This window comes from Gigantopelta aegis, chromosome 6, assembly GCF_016097555.1.
Source record: "Gigantopelta aegis isolate Gae_Host chromosome 6, Gae_host_genome, whole genome shotgun sequence".
In the NCBI taxonomy this organism is placed as follows: Eukaryota; Metazoa; Mollusca; class Gastropoda; order Neomphalida; family Peltospiridae; genus Gigantopelta; species Gigantopelta aegis.
This window is the reverse complement of record NC_054704.1, coordinates 71,393,263-71,413,428: the sequence shown is the minus strand read 5'-3', so window position 1 is coordinate 71,413,428 and position 20,166 is coordinate 71,393,263. Positions and strand designations below refer to the sequence as shown.

General features: G+C 33.7%; 1 protein-coding gene across 1 annotated transcript in view; it reads left to right on the top strand.

Moving 5' to 3' along the window:
* Positions 1–18,249, top strand: part of LOC121374037 (sodium- and chloride-dependent glycine transporter 1-like) — a 30,102-nt gene extending 11,853 nt beyond the window's left edge. Inside the window, exons 7-14 of the mRNA XM_041500913.1 lie at positions 301–404; positions 838–962; positions 2,090–2,202; positions 12,503–12,634; positions 13,442–13,541; positions 14,806–14,906; positions 15,296–15,463; positions 16,829–18,249. Coding sequence (XP_041356847.1) covers positions 301–404; positions 838–962; positions 2,090–2,202; positions 12,503–12,634; positions 13,442–13,541; positions 14,806–14,906; positions 15,296–15,463; positions 16,829–17,029 — 1,044 coding nt within the window. The 3' untranslated portion in view covers positions 17,030–18,249. The remainder of the gene's footprint in view (positions 1–300; positions 405–837; positions 963–2,089; positions 2,203–12,502; positions 12,635–13,441; positions 13,542–14,805; positions 14,907–15,295; positions 15,464–16,828) is intronic.
* The last annotated feature ends 1,917 nt before the right edge of the window (positions 18,250–20,166 follow it).

Below are 20,166 nucleotides of genomic sequence, written 5' to 3'. Positions count from 1 at the left end.
ACCCTCTAGAACTAATTGAATGTTTGGAATCTGTGATATCTAGCTGAATTTGAATTGTTAAAAAATTAGCAAAATTAAACTAATGTTGAAAAGTCTACTGAATATAGGACTTAACGAGTAAAAATAATATCATTTATTTATTGAATTTTAAAAACTAGCAGTTTAATGTACATATCAAAATGGTTGTTGGTTTTAAAGGAATGTTAAGAAATACAAAACGTTAACTGAATTTAAGGTGTGTTAAATGTTTGAAAGCTCACTGGATATCTTCATTAACAGAAGTTCTGTTTGTATTGACAGGTTTGGGGTGATGCCGCCTTGCAGATTTTTTACTCTGTCGGTATGTCTTGGGGAGCATTAATCACCATGGCCAGCTATAACAAGTTCCACAACAATGTTTACAGGTAATTTATTACTCATTCAGGTAAGACATTAATTGCCTTTGTGGTCTTTTAATCTATGGGCACTAAAGTAAAACTTCCAAGCACCAAAGTATTTATCAAGGATTTTGTTTTTAAAAGGCACCAAGGTGGGTGTTTTTTGGTTGTGTTTTTTTTTGTAGTCATCTACTAGAGAATGTAAGTAGCACTTTTTCAAAGTGCTAGTAAAATAAGAAAATGGTAAGTACAAATATCTATATCCACTGCAGGGTATAATCTGTCAAATTTTGTTCCGATTTCAGATTTAATTGGTCAAATTTCAGAATTTGATAAAATGTACTAAGAGATGGATGACATGTACATGTTTAACTCGTCAACTTGTTTACACAGAGATCTTGTTAATTATCAATTGGTTGAAATGATCAACATTAAAGTCTTATAATGCTTTATTTTTCAGAGATGCTATGATTGTTCCATTCCTCAACTGTGGTACCAGTGTGTTCGCTGGGCTGGTCATCTTCTCTGTTCTCGGTTTCATGGCTCACGAAACTGGTGTCAATATCGAAGATGTCGTCACTCAGGGTAAGCACTAAATCATTGCGTATTTACTGTTTTATTGTGTACCTCAAATTGTTGTTTTAGTGTATATTATAACGAACCCAGTTTGGTTAAATATCCTAACTATATTGCAAATCCACATCAATGATGCCATAAGGGATAGAAATATCGGGCGGAAATGAACTTATAGCTGGCTGTTACCATCTCAAGCATTGAATTTCGGGATTTCCTCCTCTCTCTCTCTCTCCCCCCCCCCCAAATCGTACCATAATCATAAAACATTATGTAATATAAATATTTGGGATGCCATTTTACAATCTTACACTTCAAACCCAGATTAACAGAATGTTGCTAAATTCGCAACCTACCATATGATACAAATGACTGGGTTATCAACGTACGATTTGTAGGAAAATGTCGAAATTCAGTTGGGAATCATTTCTTCCATAGATGACAAATATTAGTTAAATAATTTGTGAAAATTGACATCACTGCATTTAGTTTACTCTTTTAACTTTAAAAAGACGGTTTATCTTAACATAAATATGCAAAATATATTACAGCTAAGGTATGTTAGTAACACTTGGTCAAAGTGATAGTAAAACAAGAAACTACAAATATCTATATCTAAGGCAGGGTATAATATATCTAATTTTGTTGTGATTTCTGATTTAATTGGTCGAATTTCAAAATTCAATCAACTGTAAGAGCTGGATAATTGCATTGGGTTTGATGGCATGTATGAATCATCAGCATGTTTTTATTACATAACATTTAGTGAAATATCTTAAAATATCTGAAATAAAAGTGTTATCAGTCACTTTGTGACGATAACACATTTTAGAGTGAAACATTTCACTCTAAAATGTGTTATCGTCACTATAGAAAGTGTTATCTTCACTGTAAGAAAGCCGAAACTATTTTGCTGCTGGCATTTTAAAAGTAAAGGTAAATTGCCAACAGTTATATAATAAATAGAAAATTTCATGTTTTTTGTCAAATATGATTTATATTTCATCGAGTGAAGTTTACAATCATATCACACTCGTCGCACAAGCGCGACTTATGAGATGTGATTGCAAACTTCACTCGATGAGATATAAATCATATTTGACAAAAAACATGAAATATTCTCTATATATTTGTTGCAGGTCCAGGACTGACCTTTGTGGCGTACCCTGAGGCTGTGGCCAAACTGCCCATCTCGCCACTGTGGGCAATCTTGTTCTTCACAATGCTCTTTACTATTGGTTTGGACAGTCAGGTAGGGTTTCAGTGTTCCAGTCCTCTCTTACAAATTTACCCGTTTCATCGATTATATCGATACCACCATGTTTCACCAATCATCGAACAAACATGGTACCTAACTCACTGTGCATTTCCATTCTGTAGAAATGTAGTTTTTAACTTTAGAATTAGAGTTGTACATCTTTATTTGTGGTTAAATTTGATGGGTTCCTGCGAAAAAAGAAAGAAATAAAGAGAAAAATAAACTGAAATGGAAAAGAAAGGTTCTTGCCCAGAAGGTTCCCAGCATGTTATGAGAAGTCGCTATAGTTGGCAGTAATATGTTATCACAGGTTGTGATACATGCTCACTTTGAAAAGAGTGTTTAAAAGGACAACCCCCCCCCCCTGCAGTCAGTTCAGAGATGTTTTATTTTTGCAATATGCTGGAGTGTTCATCATTCCTTTTATTTTGAATAAGAGACCACTATGTATTTGTGACTGTCCAGTGTGACCATTGGCAAACAGACACACGAAATAATATCAGCAGACTGCATCATGACTGGCAGCAAGGTGGGGTGTAGTCCAGTGGTACATGTAAACTCCTCGCTTGATACGCAGTAGATCTGGGATCGATCCCTGTCAGTGGACCCATTAGGCTATTTCTCATTACAGCAAATGCACCAAAGTGTATATCAAAGGCTGTTGTATGTGCTATCCTTTCTGCATACAAAATATCCCTTGCTACTAATGGAAAAATATAGTGGGTTTCCTCTTCTCTGAGACTATGGGCCAAATTTACGAAGCCTGTTTTTCTTAAACGCTGGTGTTTAAGCATTGCAAATGCATGTAGTTACACAAGTGTTAGTCAAAAACGGGCTTTATAAATTCAACCCCGTATGTTAGAATTACCAAATGTTTGACATCAAATAGCCAATGAATAATAAATAAATGTGCTCTAATGCGGTCGTTAAACAAAACAAAAATATGACCTCCTGTTGTTCAGGACTGGTTTTTGAAGATGTGCAACAATTAGAATACTATTCTTGTCTGTTGTATATCATTCATCTTACAGTTCAAGTAGCAGGGATGTACTTAAATGTCTTGATATACACTAACATTTTGTACATCGTCAAAATTATAATTCATTAGTAAAGCTTGTAATGGCAACTGGTTTGTTATAAATCATTGCATATTGCAGTTAACCAACTTGCACATAAATCGTGTATGGTGGTATATTATGGACTTATATCGTGTTCAATAGGAGCCGATGTTTTTCATCATTAATGAAGTCATCAGTTTATGTATATATACATCTTGGTGGCTTTCAATTATGATCGCAGGGTTATATTTAGAAAATTGGAATGTAGACATAGAACCCTTCAAATTTTAACCATTAATTCTTTTTGTCTTTCTTAACAATAGAAATGTTATTTACTAACAGAATTTTTTTTGGTTAGTTTTTCTCATTGGTAGTAATATATTCTTCATTATGTTTTGGTCTATTGATTTGAAAAAAACTACTATTAGAAATTGAAAAATGACGGGAGTTCGTAATTGGGTCAAACGATATTTGTATTGTTTGTTCACATTAATATCATGCTTTGACATGTTTGTTCGTACTGTTAGGTAAACTATTCCAAATTGTTGTAATCGTTAAACGGTTGTATTTACATTTTCTTTCTGGACCTGGATGTGTAATTGTTAGAATCTCTGCTACTGGTGAAGCATGGTGTCTACCTCACACGTAATAATATTCTCCTAGCTGTGGGATTGTTTACATCCGCAACACAACAAACATCCTTGGTTACCAAACCTATCATAGCCAGGTCCTCAATTATCTCTTTACTTGAGGAATATTGTCATTTTTTGTCACAATATTGTTAATTTTACCCACTGCATTTTAATTTTGTTGTATTTTTTTATATATACAATTATGCACAGTTGGCTATAATTACAACAAGTTCTATCGACTATTGTTCAACCCCTGTAATTAAGCAGATGTCCACGGCAAAAAAACATGACACTGAAAAAACAACCTGAATATAGTCCAAGGCAAAAAAGTGCTATGGAGAACTAAAAACTCCACAGCAATCTCCACAGCATTGCCGATTGCCGTGGACAATTGCAGGGGTTGTTGTTAACCATAGTTATTTTGGACAAGTCAATTAAAAACATATTCTGTAATTACCTGGCATTTTAGGATAGGTACTACGCGATGGTATAATACCGAATGTGTTATTTCTAGCAATTAAAGATTTTTTTGATTTTTTTTTTAAATGTCATTTGTTATAAGCAATTGGTGTTCAGTTATTTTGCCGCTATATTACCACTCATTAGTTGCTTGCTTTGCGTACATTTACATCATAACTTGGGCATGAAAGTGAAAATCTTGCATGTTTCTTTTCTCTTTTTTGAACTTTTGAACCCCACAGCTAGGAAATGGTAAATTGTTGTGCACATTGTTGGAATCATTTGGGGTGGTCAGTGATATATGTCATGTATTGCCTGTCATATTGATCACTCATCTGGACTTTTACTTTGCAGGAAGTTGAGAAAGTTTGGATGTTTGATTGTGTTGTGAGTGGCGGTTATGAGTCTTGTCATGCAATAAAGGATGTGCATGCGAATGTGGCATCATCATATAGAAATATATCTTCTTCTTTTTTTTTCATCATCATTTTAGAAGGAAAACAAAATTAATCTCTTTTGGTCACTGCTGTGAATGGAAATTGGTTTGATGGAGGTTACAGTAGAATTTATGTCAGTAATATTACTTGGGTTTTTTAAAGTTTAATAATCCAAATTTTGTTCGATTTTTGGGTTGTTTTTTTCATATTGTTGATTGGGTTCAGCTACATGTAATTTTTCTGTTTTAAAACATTTAGTCTTAAATTTCAATTACGGTAACACTATTTGTGGAGCAGCTTATCATTAGTCAGTTTAATTCAGCATACATTTAGTGATGATCTTTTGCTAAACATTTTACAGGAATACTTATTTAATTAATCTAAAAAAAAAATTTTTTTTTTTTTTTTTTTTTATATAAATTTTCAGCAGTATTTCATGAATTTTGGAAAAATTAATTGGCATACATTTTGGTTTTTAAACTGTTAAATAAATTCTGGTTAACTTTTGGAGTAAAACTACTAATTTTTTCTTCAATATAAAAAATAAATGAATGTACAATTTAAAATTGTTTTAAAATAAACCTAATGATGTGCCACTGAAAGGGTTATGATGAGACTGAATGGGTGAATGGCGTATATGTGTTTCGCTGGTCATGGTACCGAACCATACCGGGTCTCCCTCTTGCTACCGGTTGTGCCGCCATCTCGAGTTAAGTTTCAATAGCAGTAAGTGTAAACAAACATGCACTTTTCAGTTGATTAATGTTTTAGTTTTGTTTTTCAATATTCATATATATATATATATATTGTTTATTGTTCATGTTAAATCTAGTATCATCACACAAATTAAGTTTTATTACACAAATCTGTTTTTAAATTTTACATATATATACAGTTGAGCACCGTTATCGATATCGTGAGGACCAAACAATTTTTTTTTGAGTTAAACAAATATCAACTCAAACGTTAGTAAAATATGTAAAAAAAAAAATAATAAAAAATTACAAACAAAAATGTATATTAAAAAATAAATGAAAATGTATTTTTATTGAATAATTAAATATTAATTAAGCCGATGAAAATTGTTATTCTATGAAAAATAAATTAATCAGTCTATTGTATCGCTGTGAACAAAGTTAATCATCTTTTAAAATTTCGATAAATTGTAAAATTAAAATCACTGTGGACGTTAGAACAATCTAAATTTTGTTTTTAACAAATGTGAATTTATTAAAAAAAAGTTGTACTAACAAAATACAGTTACACCAAATGTTTTGTAGAAGAACAAATACAAAATTGCACACCTAATTCATAAAGTCTAGGAATAATGTTTGTCGGGCATTGGTTCTTGGCATCAAAGCCGCAGAGCTAAAATGTTTACATACCACCGTCTCGTTATTTGCCGTGACAATTCTTGCATCAAGTTCAGATACGTTCGGCTGTTGTTGAATCTCTTGACTCGGTTGCCATAAGAAAGTCAGCAGAGTGGAAACAGTGTTGTCACTGAATACACACCTAGATCGCCGCCTTCTTTGTCAGTTAACAACTAGTTAACCTATCAAGACAAATAATCCTACTTTTATCAGACCATAATATTTCAAAGCCACGAATCGCATGACTAGTTGCATTCTTTGACAGTAGTCGTCTGCTAGTATTTGATTTTAAGCTTGATAAGACCATTTTAGTACCTTGCTCAATGGTTTAGATAATTTGATTCATTTATCTTACACATGAACTGTTACAGTAGCCTAACTACATATACAAATCATGTAAACGTTGGCAACTCTTTTGATGATTGCTTACTTGCTCACAATACTGGTACGGTATTGATTTCAGATTGCGCAATTCATATCTACCTTTTAAAATATTTTTATTTTAACACTTAATATTAATTTCGACATATAGACATTTTTCGATATAAGTCTAAATTGAGACCGAAACAATATATATCAACACAAACGTAATATCAACTCAACTGAGATAAAAACATAATAGTTAATACACGTTTTAGCCAAAACCGGTCGGTCATATCGACACAAACGATACATCGACTCGAGCAAGTTCGACACAACGGTGCTCAACTGTATGTGTATATAGATATATATACATGTGTACATCAATGAATCCTAATTGAATTACCATCACATATACATAATTAACAAATACTAGGTACATGCACTTAAATAAAAAAAATAAAAAACATTAATAATGATAATTTGTTGGAACAGAATAGTTTGTATGAATTTTACTTTATTGGATTTATAATGTCAAGTTTAGATGCATAGATATTTTAACACTTCATACACTACCTCAAGTGACAATATATTGTGTTGATAATGTTTTTAACCATATGTGACATAAATAACAAGTTAACTGAAAATGGCTGTGAAAATGTAATGGTTTATTGTGGTTGCTAAAATTGGTTTCAATAAACAATAACAGATATATCATCGACATGAAATACTGGTATTACAAGTTTAAAAGATGATATACCCAGTGCTATAATGCAAATAAGTTTGTTATTAACTTTCGCATGTGTCAAACATGCATGCTGTAATAAACTTTGGGTTCGGCAAATGTTTCAGAAAGTCGTTAGCCCTTCAAGAAGCTTTGACTAGTTCCTTAGGTATTACAGTAATACTGTTGATCATTTCTACCAGCCCAGACCAAAAATTCACTGAGGGCTAGTGGTTTTGTCGAACCCTGAATAAACTGGAAAAGAATGTTGGCCACCAAAAACTGTCTGATACTTTGTATGAGCAATATAATCAAAAACGTGTGATCGAGCCACAAACCATATACAGATGGCTTATTGATACGAGCAATATCATTATTGTGTTGGTCGTTATTTGAAAGTAAATGTGTTGGCCTCAAACACATGGCTTGTAGTACATGCTGTTTAATATCTTAATCAGTATGATAAGTAGAGAGTGTTCGTTATCGATACCTCAGGGTATAGAATATTGTTAATTCCATTAGTACTATAGAATATTGTTAATTCCGTTAGTACTATAGAATATTGTTAATTCCATTAGTACTACATGTGTCTGAATTAGAAATCAAGCTTTTCACTGATTGTTATTCTTTATTTTGTAATCACTTAGCAAGTTGCATTTACTATTTTCCTAAAATTGTACAAACCGTGATACAATGAATTTTTTGCAAATACATCGACATGACCCCTATCTAAAGCAATACTTTCCAGTTGCATGATAATTAATCATTGAAAAACTTAATGTTTAAATTTGTTATGACAATAACTACAGCCCATGGTTTTGTGTTATAGTGGGGTCTTTATTTATATAATCAGAAATTCTAAAGTGTGCAATCAAAGTGTGGGAACAAAAATCATAAGGTACCATGTGGTTGCATGCAATTGTGTTATTATTTCACTTTAAAAGGGGGTAATATTTTGTTGTAATAAACAGAGAAATAAAGTGCGATATGCAGGCCAGAAAGTATTACTTAACTGACCAGAAAGTATTCCTTAAGATGTACCATAACACTGGACAGTTTACTGTTAATACTTACGGACATAAGTCTTCAAATAAATCAATATGGACTGCTTTTGTGTTTAAAGTTTAAAATAATATTTGTAAGTCGGTTACAATGATCCCTTTTGTAATAAGTCATTGTCCATTATGAAAGTAATTTTCAAAGAGTTGTACAAGTGATATGAAGATTTTATTTGTGGTAAGAATGTTTAAGCAAACGCCGATTAAATTATTTTGTAATGAAAAAAATCTAATTGTGCATATTTTTTTCAATTTATTTTTTAACATTATATTGGCACATGTAAATAAAAATGTCCTCATTACTGTTACTTTATCTCTATGCATGCATAGAAATAAAAATGGTACAATTGCTTGTGATTTTGATCAGAGATAAATGGAATTTTTTTTTTTACTAACAAATATATCATGACATCATTTATGAAAGATAAGGTGCGTGCCTTGGCCTAAAAAGGTTTATTTCCATGCTTTATAGTTTGCTCAAAATTTCTACAATTAATGCCATGAAATTTTAAAATATTATTTGGCTATTATTGTTAACAAAAAATTGTTTGTAATTTAAAGCAGAAATTATTAAAAGCACTTGGTTGGACTCAAAAAAATTCTTCAAAAAATATTGAATAAAATATTTTTGGGGTTTTTTTTTTAATTTAAAATTTCATGTTTTAGTGGCAAATGGTGAATCTACGTCAATTACTGTTTTTATTGTTTTGCATACAATAGAGAGTTCCAAATTTGAATTGGTGTCCATTGTTTTGATGTAAAATAGTTTCATCGTAACAAAAGTGAGGCTTGCACTTTCATGGCTGTGAGAGTACATTGTTTTTGTTGTCAACAAATTTTGAAATAAGTCAGGTTATGATCATTTTTCTGATGTCTTAAAACATCATGTCGAATTCTGCTTTTACATTTTTTACCTTGTTAACTAATTCAGTAAACAACTATAATGAATGTACTGTACATTGGGTATGGATTAAAATTTATCTTCAGAACAACTAAAACAATTGACAGATATATTTGTGAAAATACCTGCCTCATTTTTGGTTAACTTGGAAATCATTTTCACCAAAAGACAAACACAAATTTCAAATTTGGAAATAATATTTTCTATATCATTAAAAAAAAATATATGTACATGGAATACTCGCTATTTTGAGATGAATAGCAATAATGAGGAAAGTTTACAAAAAAAAAAAAAATACAAAAAAAAAACTTTTGGCTGTATATAATTTCAATTATAAAGATAAATTCAAGATTTAATTTTTACCATACATTAATTAATGGATCGTTTAGCAAAACAAAGCAAAAATGAACACATGTGACCAAAATCGGTAATGGGCGTTTGCTTGTATTTTGATGTTATTTGCTATATTTGTTATTAATATGCCTTTCTTTGATTTCACTTTCTCAAGGGCGAGCACTGGTCTGTGGCCGTGCGGGAAGAGCGACCATTGTGACCCACAGCATTATAGGTTTTTTATCGTATGATTGTCTATCATTGTATACATGTATTTTTCAATACATCATTCTTACTTTCCATTTCACCAAGAACACAATTTTTTTTTTTTTTAATCTTTTGGAAATTTTATTTAGTGATCAAATTAAACGGCAATATTATCTTGTAAACGCAGTGTAGAAATAAACTGAGAACAAGCATATTAATTTTTTTTTTTTTAATTATGGAGATGTTCATCCTCTAAAGTGGAATATTTGAAGACTAGTGTAATGTTGAAGAATCTAAAATGCACAGAATAGCAGGATGTAGCCAGTCAGTAGAACGTACCTGTCTTAGGTGTTTAGATCGTAGATTGAAATGCCCTTGGTGACCCATTATCTGATGGGCTGGGGTTTTTTTTTTTAATTGATCCCAACCAAAGACCGGCCTCGGTGGCGTCGTGGTTGGCCATCGGTCTACAGGCTGGTAGGTACTGGGTTCGGATCCCAGTCGAGGCATGGGATTTTTAATCCAGATACCGACTCCAAACCCTGAGTGAGTGTTCCGCAAGGCTCAATGGGTAGGTGTAAACCACTTACACCGACCAGTGATCCATAACTGGTTCAACAAAGGCCATGGTTTGTGCTATCCTGCCTATGGAAAGTGCAAATAAAAGATCCCTTTTTGCCTGCCGTAAAAAGAGTAGCCTATGTGGCGACAGCAGGTTTCCTCTAAAAAAAGTGTCAGAATGACCATATGTTTGACATCCAATAGCCGATGATAACATAAAAAATCAATGTGCTCTAGTGGCGTCATTAAATAAAAAAAACTTTTTTTTTTATCCCAACCAGTGCCCCAGGATTTATATATCAAAGGCTGTGGTATATGCTGTCCTGGAGGATTTTTTTTGGGGGGGGCCCCGGGGGCGTGCATATAAAAGATTCCTTGTTGCTAATAAAAAAATGTATAGAGGATTTCGTCTAACTATATGTCAGAATTATCAAATGTTTGACATCCAATAGCCTATTATTAATAAATCAGTATTGCTGTAGTGGTGTCGCTAAACATGACAAACTATAACTTTAACAAAAGTCCAAGGACTGGTTGTTTGTGAACAGTTGATAACTTGGGAGGTATTGATATAGGCCAATCCACTTAATTTGTAAATTAAAATCAACGAAATCTCAACTTTCTGATCTGTATTGTGTATTTAACTACATTAATAGCAACTTTTATTGAGTATTTGAGTAACATTGGGTCTGATATGGACATAAAATGTTATTTAGGTGATTGTTTTAAACTCATTCATTCAAAGCTTTACTTTGTGCAAGAAAAATTGCTGCTTATTGCAAGATATTTGCCAACATTCCCAAATTATAAATTTAACTTTTCTATACTATTATTTAAGTTTGAATATGCCTACACAATGTTTTGATTTTAAATAAAAATAACATCAGTGTAACAGTGTAACAAGACCGTGACATCAGAAACACAATTGTAATTCCATTCTACCATTAAGCTTTTGTCACCTGCCTGTATTGCAAAATTACTGTACAAATAATAAGATAGGTCTTTTACACATTTCAGTACTTCTGTATCAGTTAGATCTTGACATATCAAGTATGCAAGGTTACGTTTATTACAATTATTATAAGTAGTCAAAAAGCTAATACAAAGAAATGCAGCCTAAAAATAACTGATCTAACGGAACTTTCTTCGGCAAGTCAACGTGTCTAAAATTACTTTAAAAATTTTTATTTCAAAATCCGTGCAAAAGTAATTTGAATATGTTGGGAGCATTATCAAGTTGTTGATGGTGGTGGGAACGGGAGAGTTTATTTTTGGTAGTTGGAATCTAAATTTACATATAGATTTTAAGTAAAGTTTTTGGTGTCGTTGATGGTGATAAGAGCATGGTAAAAATAAATAGTTGTGGTCTTTGATATCAATGTTCTGTTTTTTTGGTTTTCGAACATTTGGTGAAATGGTGAGTTTAATCGCTCACATCAAATTTTTCTTGCATCTTCAGTGAACTGTTTTCAGGAGTGTTCACAAGTACTTGACAGTTTAAATCAAATTCTCCTTTGTAAATTAAAATCATCACTTTATAAAGGTAAATTTTAAAGTACTTCATTTAAAATTAAAAGATTTGTTTTAACTATCTTTCCTTGAGTATATGTTAGTAAATGATTTTTTGAGGTACTTGTGATCACATTGCCACGTAGTGTGAACATAGCGTCAAGTCGGTCTGTTAATAAATACATTTCAAACCACGGATTCTGAGGGGGTGGGAGACAATATACAAAGCAAGCTATAATGCTGCTGAATTTTTAATATATTTTTTTTGTATATTCAAAAGGAATTTTAAAAACTTATCATTGATTTGAAATATTAATTTTAAGTATTGGTGCAGTTACTATTTCTGGACAGACTTTTCGCTCTGTTCACCTTGAAGACCAATAAGCAACAATCAAATTATTGTAAACAAAAATTCTATCTTAATATTTCTATGGTAATAAGCCATTTAAATATTATATTAAGTAGAAAATTATAGTTTTTATTTCCAAGTACCGAATTGATGTAATGGTGTTTTCAAAATAATATAAGTACACATTTTTTTAATATGTTGTTATGATTGAAAAAAAACAACACACATTTGCTTGTTGGTCAAATAAATTGATACATTTATGCATGCCTTTCTTTATCTGTGTCTATGCTTGATGCCCAGTTAACATTTTTGTTTGTTTTCTTATCTCTGCAGTTTGGCATGTTTGAAACAATGACCAGTGCGTTTATTGACGAGTTCCCCGAACTGCTGAGGGACAGGAAGGTGCTCTTCACCGCAGTAATGTGTTTTGTTGAATTCCTGCTGGGCATCCCGTTCATTACACAGGTACACACAGTCTATTAATCTTTTGTCTGGGATGGGACTAAGCCAAGTTTTAAAGCGTTCGCCTGATGCGCTGTCGATCTGGGATTGCTTCCCCAATCGGTGGACCCACTGGGTCATGTCTCATTCCAGCCAGTGCACCATGATTGGTATTTATCAAATGCTGCTATCCTGTCTGTCAGATGGTACATATAACAGATCTCTTTCTACTTATGGAAAAATGTAGTGGGTTTCCTGTCTAAGACTATATATATGTCAAAATTACCAAATGTTACACATCCAATGGCTGATGATTAACTTTCCTAATCTAAATTCCTGTCAAGATATTTATTTGAACAAATTTCTTTTGGCATTCTGTTTATTACACAGGTTACATAACGGCTTTAATTGCATCAAAGTCGCGAAGCGATAAACGTTGTGCCCAGAATACATATGTCCAAAATAATCACACCCAAATTAAGTACAAACAGGCTGACCTCAAAATATTTCACCTCTAAACCACAGAAATGTCTTGAAATGCATTTCTGAATACTGACAGCTCTCCAGCAGCTGTTAATGATAGTACTGAACTGTGCTCGGAAAAGACAAAAGTCCTTGTTTTGCCCAAATTAGTGAAATCTAAAGCCATAGATAACATTTTGCCTGGATTTTCATACTTATATTCAAATAAAACTTGAAGAATGTTGTCCTGAGCACACACCTCAGTTGCCTAGGTCAGTTGATTGACATTCCTGCGATTATACTTGTTACAATAGTACTGTTAGAATTGCACTACAAATGTGATTAACTTCCATACTGTTTACGTTTCAGGGAGGAATCTACATTCTGCAGGTGATGGATTGGTACTGTGCCACATTCTCTCTGATGATCCTTTCTCTTATTGAATGTGTCGTCATTGCCTGGATTTATGGTGTGTTTTGCTTTGTAGTCATCTTTGTTCTCACAGGATTTTTTTTTATTGGTTTTAAATTTTTTTTTTTTATCCCACTGACCTCTTTCATTTTACTCCATTGAATTCCATCTCAATTCTTCCTGATCTGACAACTCCTGCTATCTTTCATCTTCTTTCGCTGTCCACCTCCACATGCCAGTCCTGGTCTCCAACTGCGACAAGTGCTTGTCTCTTGTGGTTTTTCTGTGCCACACACCTGTCATTCCCATCAGCTTTTAGCTGTGGGCTTAGTCTGACGATTTCGGAGAGTGTTCAATAGTTAATTCTGGCATTGTTATGGTCCTCACGGCATTTAGCTTAGTCAGTTGAGTGCTCACTTGAGGTGCTTGCATCACAGGATCGAACCACCACTGTGGATCGATTCAATGTATTGGGTTTGTTCTCATTCCAACCAATATACCACAACTGGTATAGCAAAGGCCGTGGTATGTGCTTTCTGGTCTGTGGGATGATGCATATAAAAGATCCCTTTCTGCGTTAGAAAAAATGTAGCGGTTTCTTCTGATAACTACGAGTCGGAATTACTGGATGTTTGACATCCAGTAGCCGATGATTAATTTAATCATTGTGCTGTAGTGGTGGTGGTAAACAAAACAAACTTTAACTTTCATTGTCCTTAGTATTATTTTTGTGGTGCTAGTTAAAATGATTACAGTAAAATACGAGATAGAAATGTCAATACATGTAGTTCTAAATAATATTTCTTCACCATCAAGTAAAAAATTAGATATTGTGATTGGCTATCCGGCAAAAGCATATATTAAGGCTTCTTCCTACATTTTACAAATATAAATATTTTATAAACCAAGATGACAAAAATGACAAATTTAATTTGGTTTTCATAAAGTCAATAGTCAAATTTTTTCTAAATTGTGTGAACTAGTGGCGTCACATTTATCAACAAATGATAAAATAACACTGCCTGGTTCGTTAACAGAACGTGTCTAAAATGATAAACATTTGTTTTTCATCAATGAAAAGTCTGTTTTCTCTAATACCAAGTACCAAGGGTCTTAGTCGGAAATGTGGAACATGTAACAAGAATCGAGAGTGCAGCTAGTAGTTACATTTTCAGTGGATTCTATTTAAAAACTTTCTTTGGCAAATGAATTCGGCGGCACATATTAATAACAAATAGTATTTCATGTACAGTGGATCAAATAGTTGAATAAATAATATTTATTGTATTGATTTTCTGATTGAAATGTTGCTTCTTTTTCAGGAATTGACAGATTCTTCAAAGACATTGAATTGATGATTGGATACAAACCACACAAGATCTGGAAAATCATGTGGTGCTACGTCACCCCAGCGACTATCATTGTAAGTTGTTTGCTTTGTTCTGTTCGTGTGTACCTAGTTGTGATGATTCCCCATGTAATATGGAGGTATAGGTTTTAAAATCTCGGTAAAAAAGGTGGTTATCTTGTCTAATCATATCACGCCACCATAGTTCACATAGTCTGTTTCTTTGGCCTTATTTTTTTTTTTTGTAACCATAAATAATTTGTTGTAATATTTCCGTTAATCATAGATATGTTTCCATTTAACCTTTTCTCAACTGAACTGGTTTAATTGTTAGCTATGTTCTAATCTCTTACGCCTTTACAGTTTGCCATTTCATAAAAATGAAAGGAGCCAATTTAAAAACTGGAATGGACTTGATTTAATGATAATACTGTGGTTAATCTGGAAATGTGTTGTGTTTACAGTTCATCTGGCTGTTCAGTGTGACCCACCTACAGGCGGTGACGTACGGAGATTACGAGTACCCGACTTGGGCCATCGTGTTCGGCTGGATGCTGGGTCTCGTCTCTCTCGTACCCATCCCGATCATGATGATCATCGCCATAGCCAGGGAAGAAGGACCATTCATTGACGTAAGCCAGGTTTACATTTAAACCAAAGAAAAGAAAGAAATGTTTTATTTAACGACGCACTCAACACATTGTATATACGGTTATATAACATCAAACATGGTTAAGGAGCACACAGATATTGAGAGAGGAAACCCGCTGTCGCCACTTCATGGACTACTCTTTTCGATTAGCAGCAAGGGATCTTTTATATGCACCATCCCACAGAGAGGGTAGTACATACCATGGCCTTTGATATACACATTTAAACCAGGGCCCATATTTTTCAAGCAATCTTAGCCTACGAAATCGTAAAACCATTGTAAGCTATGACGTCGTCATGGTGTGTGCTGTAGTGACGTCACAACCTACAATGGTTTTATGATTTCGTAGTGCTAAGATTAGTTCAAGAATATGGGCCCAGGGGTGTAAAATGGTTGAAATTTCTGCCAGATATTTGATCCAGAAAGCTACTAATTCAGCCAGCCCCTGTCAAAACGTGCCAGACCAAATGTGATTGACTCGTCCTAATGTGTGACTATAGAAGTAAAATAATTGCCTGTTAAAAACAAATCTCCCGCCCATGATGATGTTAATCATCAAAAACCATTTAGGATGGCAGTATTTCGAACCCTGTAAGCCATTTACATTTAATTTCAAGTAAAAAACCTTTTACAGATCTTAATTTGTTTTCTTCTGACGCCATTGTGAAAAGTACATTGCTACGTTTTCAATGTAAGCCATGTAGAAAATGTTTTTTTGTTTTTTTAAATCCTAGTATTTTTGTATAAGCAGATTATTTTTCTTACACATTAATCTGGTCTTTTGGCTAATGTTCAAGGTTAGCAAAAAAATCTTTAAAATTTGCTTCAATTTAAATGTTGGCAATAAATATTTCTTTATGTTATTAAAGTAGACACAAGGATAAATACGGACTTAAACTTCAAATGCAGGTCATTGGATTTCAAATTTCATGGGAAACACTTCTTCACTTCCATGCCTTGTGATCATGGGAACCCATGAGACACTGTTTTTAAAACATAATTATGTATTATTTTCGTTGAATAGTCATACTTGATGTAATAATCTTGGGAAACGAAATTTCAGTTCCGTTATTTTACTGACACTTTACCGCAAACGATTGTTTCTGTGAAATCGGAGGGCCTGAAATGTTACTAAAACTTGTCTTTCTTTATGTGTTAGGCCCTACTTCATAGCCACCAGAAAGCTTTCAGTTTTCTCTTGAAATTGGACGTTTTTATTTTACTTTTCTTAGTCATAATTTACATTATACTAATCCATAAATACCCCAAATTAGTGGTTATACCAGTAATATGTTATTAAGTAGCACCATGTTTTGAGTGTGTGTGTGTGTTTGTTTATTTACAGCGCATCAAGAAGCTTCTGAAGCCAACTGAAGATTGGGGACCTGCCGTCGACCAGCACCGAGAAAAATATCTTTCAACTCTGGAGGATCATCATACTATGATTGCTCAGCCTGCGAAGCAGGACTCCGTCGATACATTCCAGGAAAAAGAGGTCCCCGAAGCAGCAACATTGCTGTCTGCTGACAAGACAGAACGCTGCTGAATTAGTGACCAATGTGTAGTGTACTTTGTAACAGCAACAGTGTAAGAGAAATGATGAGAGTATACTTGACAGCAGGAATACAAGGGACATTACGAGAGATCAGATGGTCACTATGAAGATTTTTCTTCCATTATGTGTGGGGAAAAGATCTTGATATTTAGAACAAAGGTGGGATTTAACGAAGGACAGAAATTCCCACGAGAGTGCATCATCCGAAGCAACGAGGCGTTTTCTGACCAAAAAAAAGAAGGAAAAAACGCTTACGATTGAGGGAGAGATTCGAGTTCATTTCCTGATGGGCCATCTGCAGTCAGCTTTAAGTAAATGTACTCAGCATTTGTGTCCATATTGTGGATTTAAAAAAATAAAAAGAGACCTATTTCCACAATTGGCACGTTTATATTCTGATGGACCATCTGTAGTCGGCTTAAAAACGTTAAAGCGTTGGTGTCATGTGATGACTATTTTTGTTTACATACAAGTCTAATCTAGTCTCATTTTATGACGTATATATTACTGCTTTAACAATGTACAATAATTCTGCTGTTTACAACATATATACAAGGCTGCCGACTATGTACGGTTTGAATCTAGTCGTGTGTGTTGGAGTAACTGCTGTAAACACGCTGCTTTTGATGGGACCATGGCTTGGGATGACCGTTTGCTGTTTGCTGTTGTTTGGTAACGTGTGAATGATCTCAGTTTGAAAGGATGAGCAATATGCTGCAGTCTGGCCAAGTGCCTATGTTAACGAATGTAAGCTATTCACTAGAGGGAAGTGTTTTAATCAAAATGGGTTGCAGTGAATCTGCTTGCATGAAGTTTTTAACATTTGTGTGGGGTTTTTTGTTTCTGAAAATGTTAATACGGTTGTGGGTTGAGAAAATCCTGTTCTCCATCTATTTTGGAACATTAAGTACATGTAAATATAAATAGTATGCTTATTAGTCCCCTGCCGGTCCAACCAGAGGGGACTATAGGTTTTTACTCCATCCTGTCTTGTCTGTCTGTCCATCTATCTGTCCCTCTTCGTACAGTTTTCTGGACTGGGTTTTTTTTTTCAATGCCACATGATATTGAGCTTTATCATTTTCAGTTACAGATCAAGTTTGACTTTCATCATGATTTGACCGGCCTCTGTGGCGTCCTGGTTAGGCTATCGGTCTACAGGCTGGTAGGTACTGGATTCGGATCCCAGTCGAGGCATGGGATTTTCAATCCAGATACCGACTCCAAACCCTGAGTAAGTGCTCCGCAAGGCTTAATGGGTAGGTGTAAACCACTTGCACCGACCAGTGATCCATAACTGGTTCAACAAAGGCCATGGTTTGTGCTGTCCTGCCTGTGGGAAGTGCAAATAAAAGATCCCTTGCTGCTAATCGGAAAGAGTAGCCCATGTAGTGGCGACAGCGGGTTTCCTCTCAAATTCTGTGTGGTCCTTAACCATATGTCTGACACCATATAACCGCAAATAAAATGTGTTGAGTGCGTCGTTAAATAAAACATTTCTTTCTTTCTTTCATTGTGATTTACCCATTTATGAGTTATGTTCCTTATCTTAGGAGATATGAAAATGTGTTGGGCCTGGTACAGGACATGTATTGCTTCAACAATACTTTCAGAATGCTTGTTTACAATGCAATTCAAACAAACTTAGGTCTCATTCCATTTTTAACTGATATTGGGTTTTGTTGTTATTAGACTAGAAAGAAAGAAAACTGGAGTGACATTGTGTGCAGTGACTGAATGTTAATCCCCATGCTTTACGAGACCATTAAAGTCGTAATCAAAATTATACTCAACTGTTTTTTGCTTATTACAGGATTCCTAAAAATTCCTGGAATGAAAACAGTATTACCATGATGTTGATCCATTGCTTTAAATGAACTGTTACAGTAGATATTATAAACTTTAAAAAAAAAGTAGCTTTTTATAAATGAAACATTTTTGTTTTTCCCCATGAGTCGACTGCACAAACAAAATTCGAAAGAGACTATAGCAGGAATGTAATTACAAAGCTGTATTCTAACTGGTTGTCCAGCCAGTGCTCCACAACTGGTGTGTAACAAAGGCCGTGGTATGTACTATCCTGTCTGGAATGGTGCATATAAAAGATCCCTTGCTGCTAATCGAAAAGAGTATCCCATGAAGTGGCAACAGTGGGTTTCCTCTCTATATCTGTGTGGTCCTTAACCATATGTCTAACGCCATATAACCGTAAATAAAATGTGTTGAGTGCATCGTTAAATAAAACATTTCCTTCCTTCCTAACTAGATGCGAGCGGTTATTTTAGAAATCATTGATTTCAATCGCTGTATCCTAACCGCAAGTGTATGACGGAATAGATTTAGGATTTAGATAAATCTGTCACATCGCACGTGTGCAGTTAGGATGCAACAATTGAAATCGGTGATTTCTAAAATAATCGCTCGAGTAGAGTTAGGATACAGCTTTAGTCCTGGCTGTTATTAATATCATCCTGTTGGGTGTAATGATTCCATATACCGGTAATAGTTAGTCTGTTTCAAAGTTTTTGGGTTTGTAATTTATTCCTTTGTGAACTTTTCCCCCCCTATCTATAAAAAGGCAACTTCATTATATGAGGTTTTTTTTTTAAATATTGTAATAGGTTCTAATGCAAATAAAATTTTCAGGTTTTTATTGTAGAGATTTCCATTGATCATGTAATCACAAAACAAAAAGCACTTTGGTATAATTTCAATTAAGACTTTAGTTCTCAGTGTTTATGTAGTTGAGACTTAACATGATCAGTTTTTGTTCATTATACTTAACAAGAATCAAGTTTGTTGTGCGTTACAGTTTAATAGAATGTCAAACGTTTTTACATATTGTGAGTATTTTCATTTTATACAAGTATTTCATCACTTGTCAAAGATTGCTTTTGGCAATACCGAAGCTTTAATGGAAAATCTTTAACAGCATCATGTTCGATTTTAGTTTTGTCATTTTATTGGTCTGAATTTGCCAAATCGTTTTTCAGTGTCGTTTACAAGTATTTTTTTATTTATTTCAATTGTATTTTTTATGCATATTGTATAAAAAGACATTTTCACTAGACCTTTATTTTTTTTAAGTTGTGTAGTTTACAGTAATCATCCTTAGATCTCTGTAGATA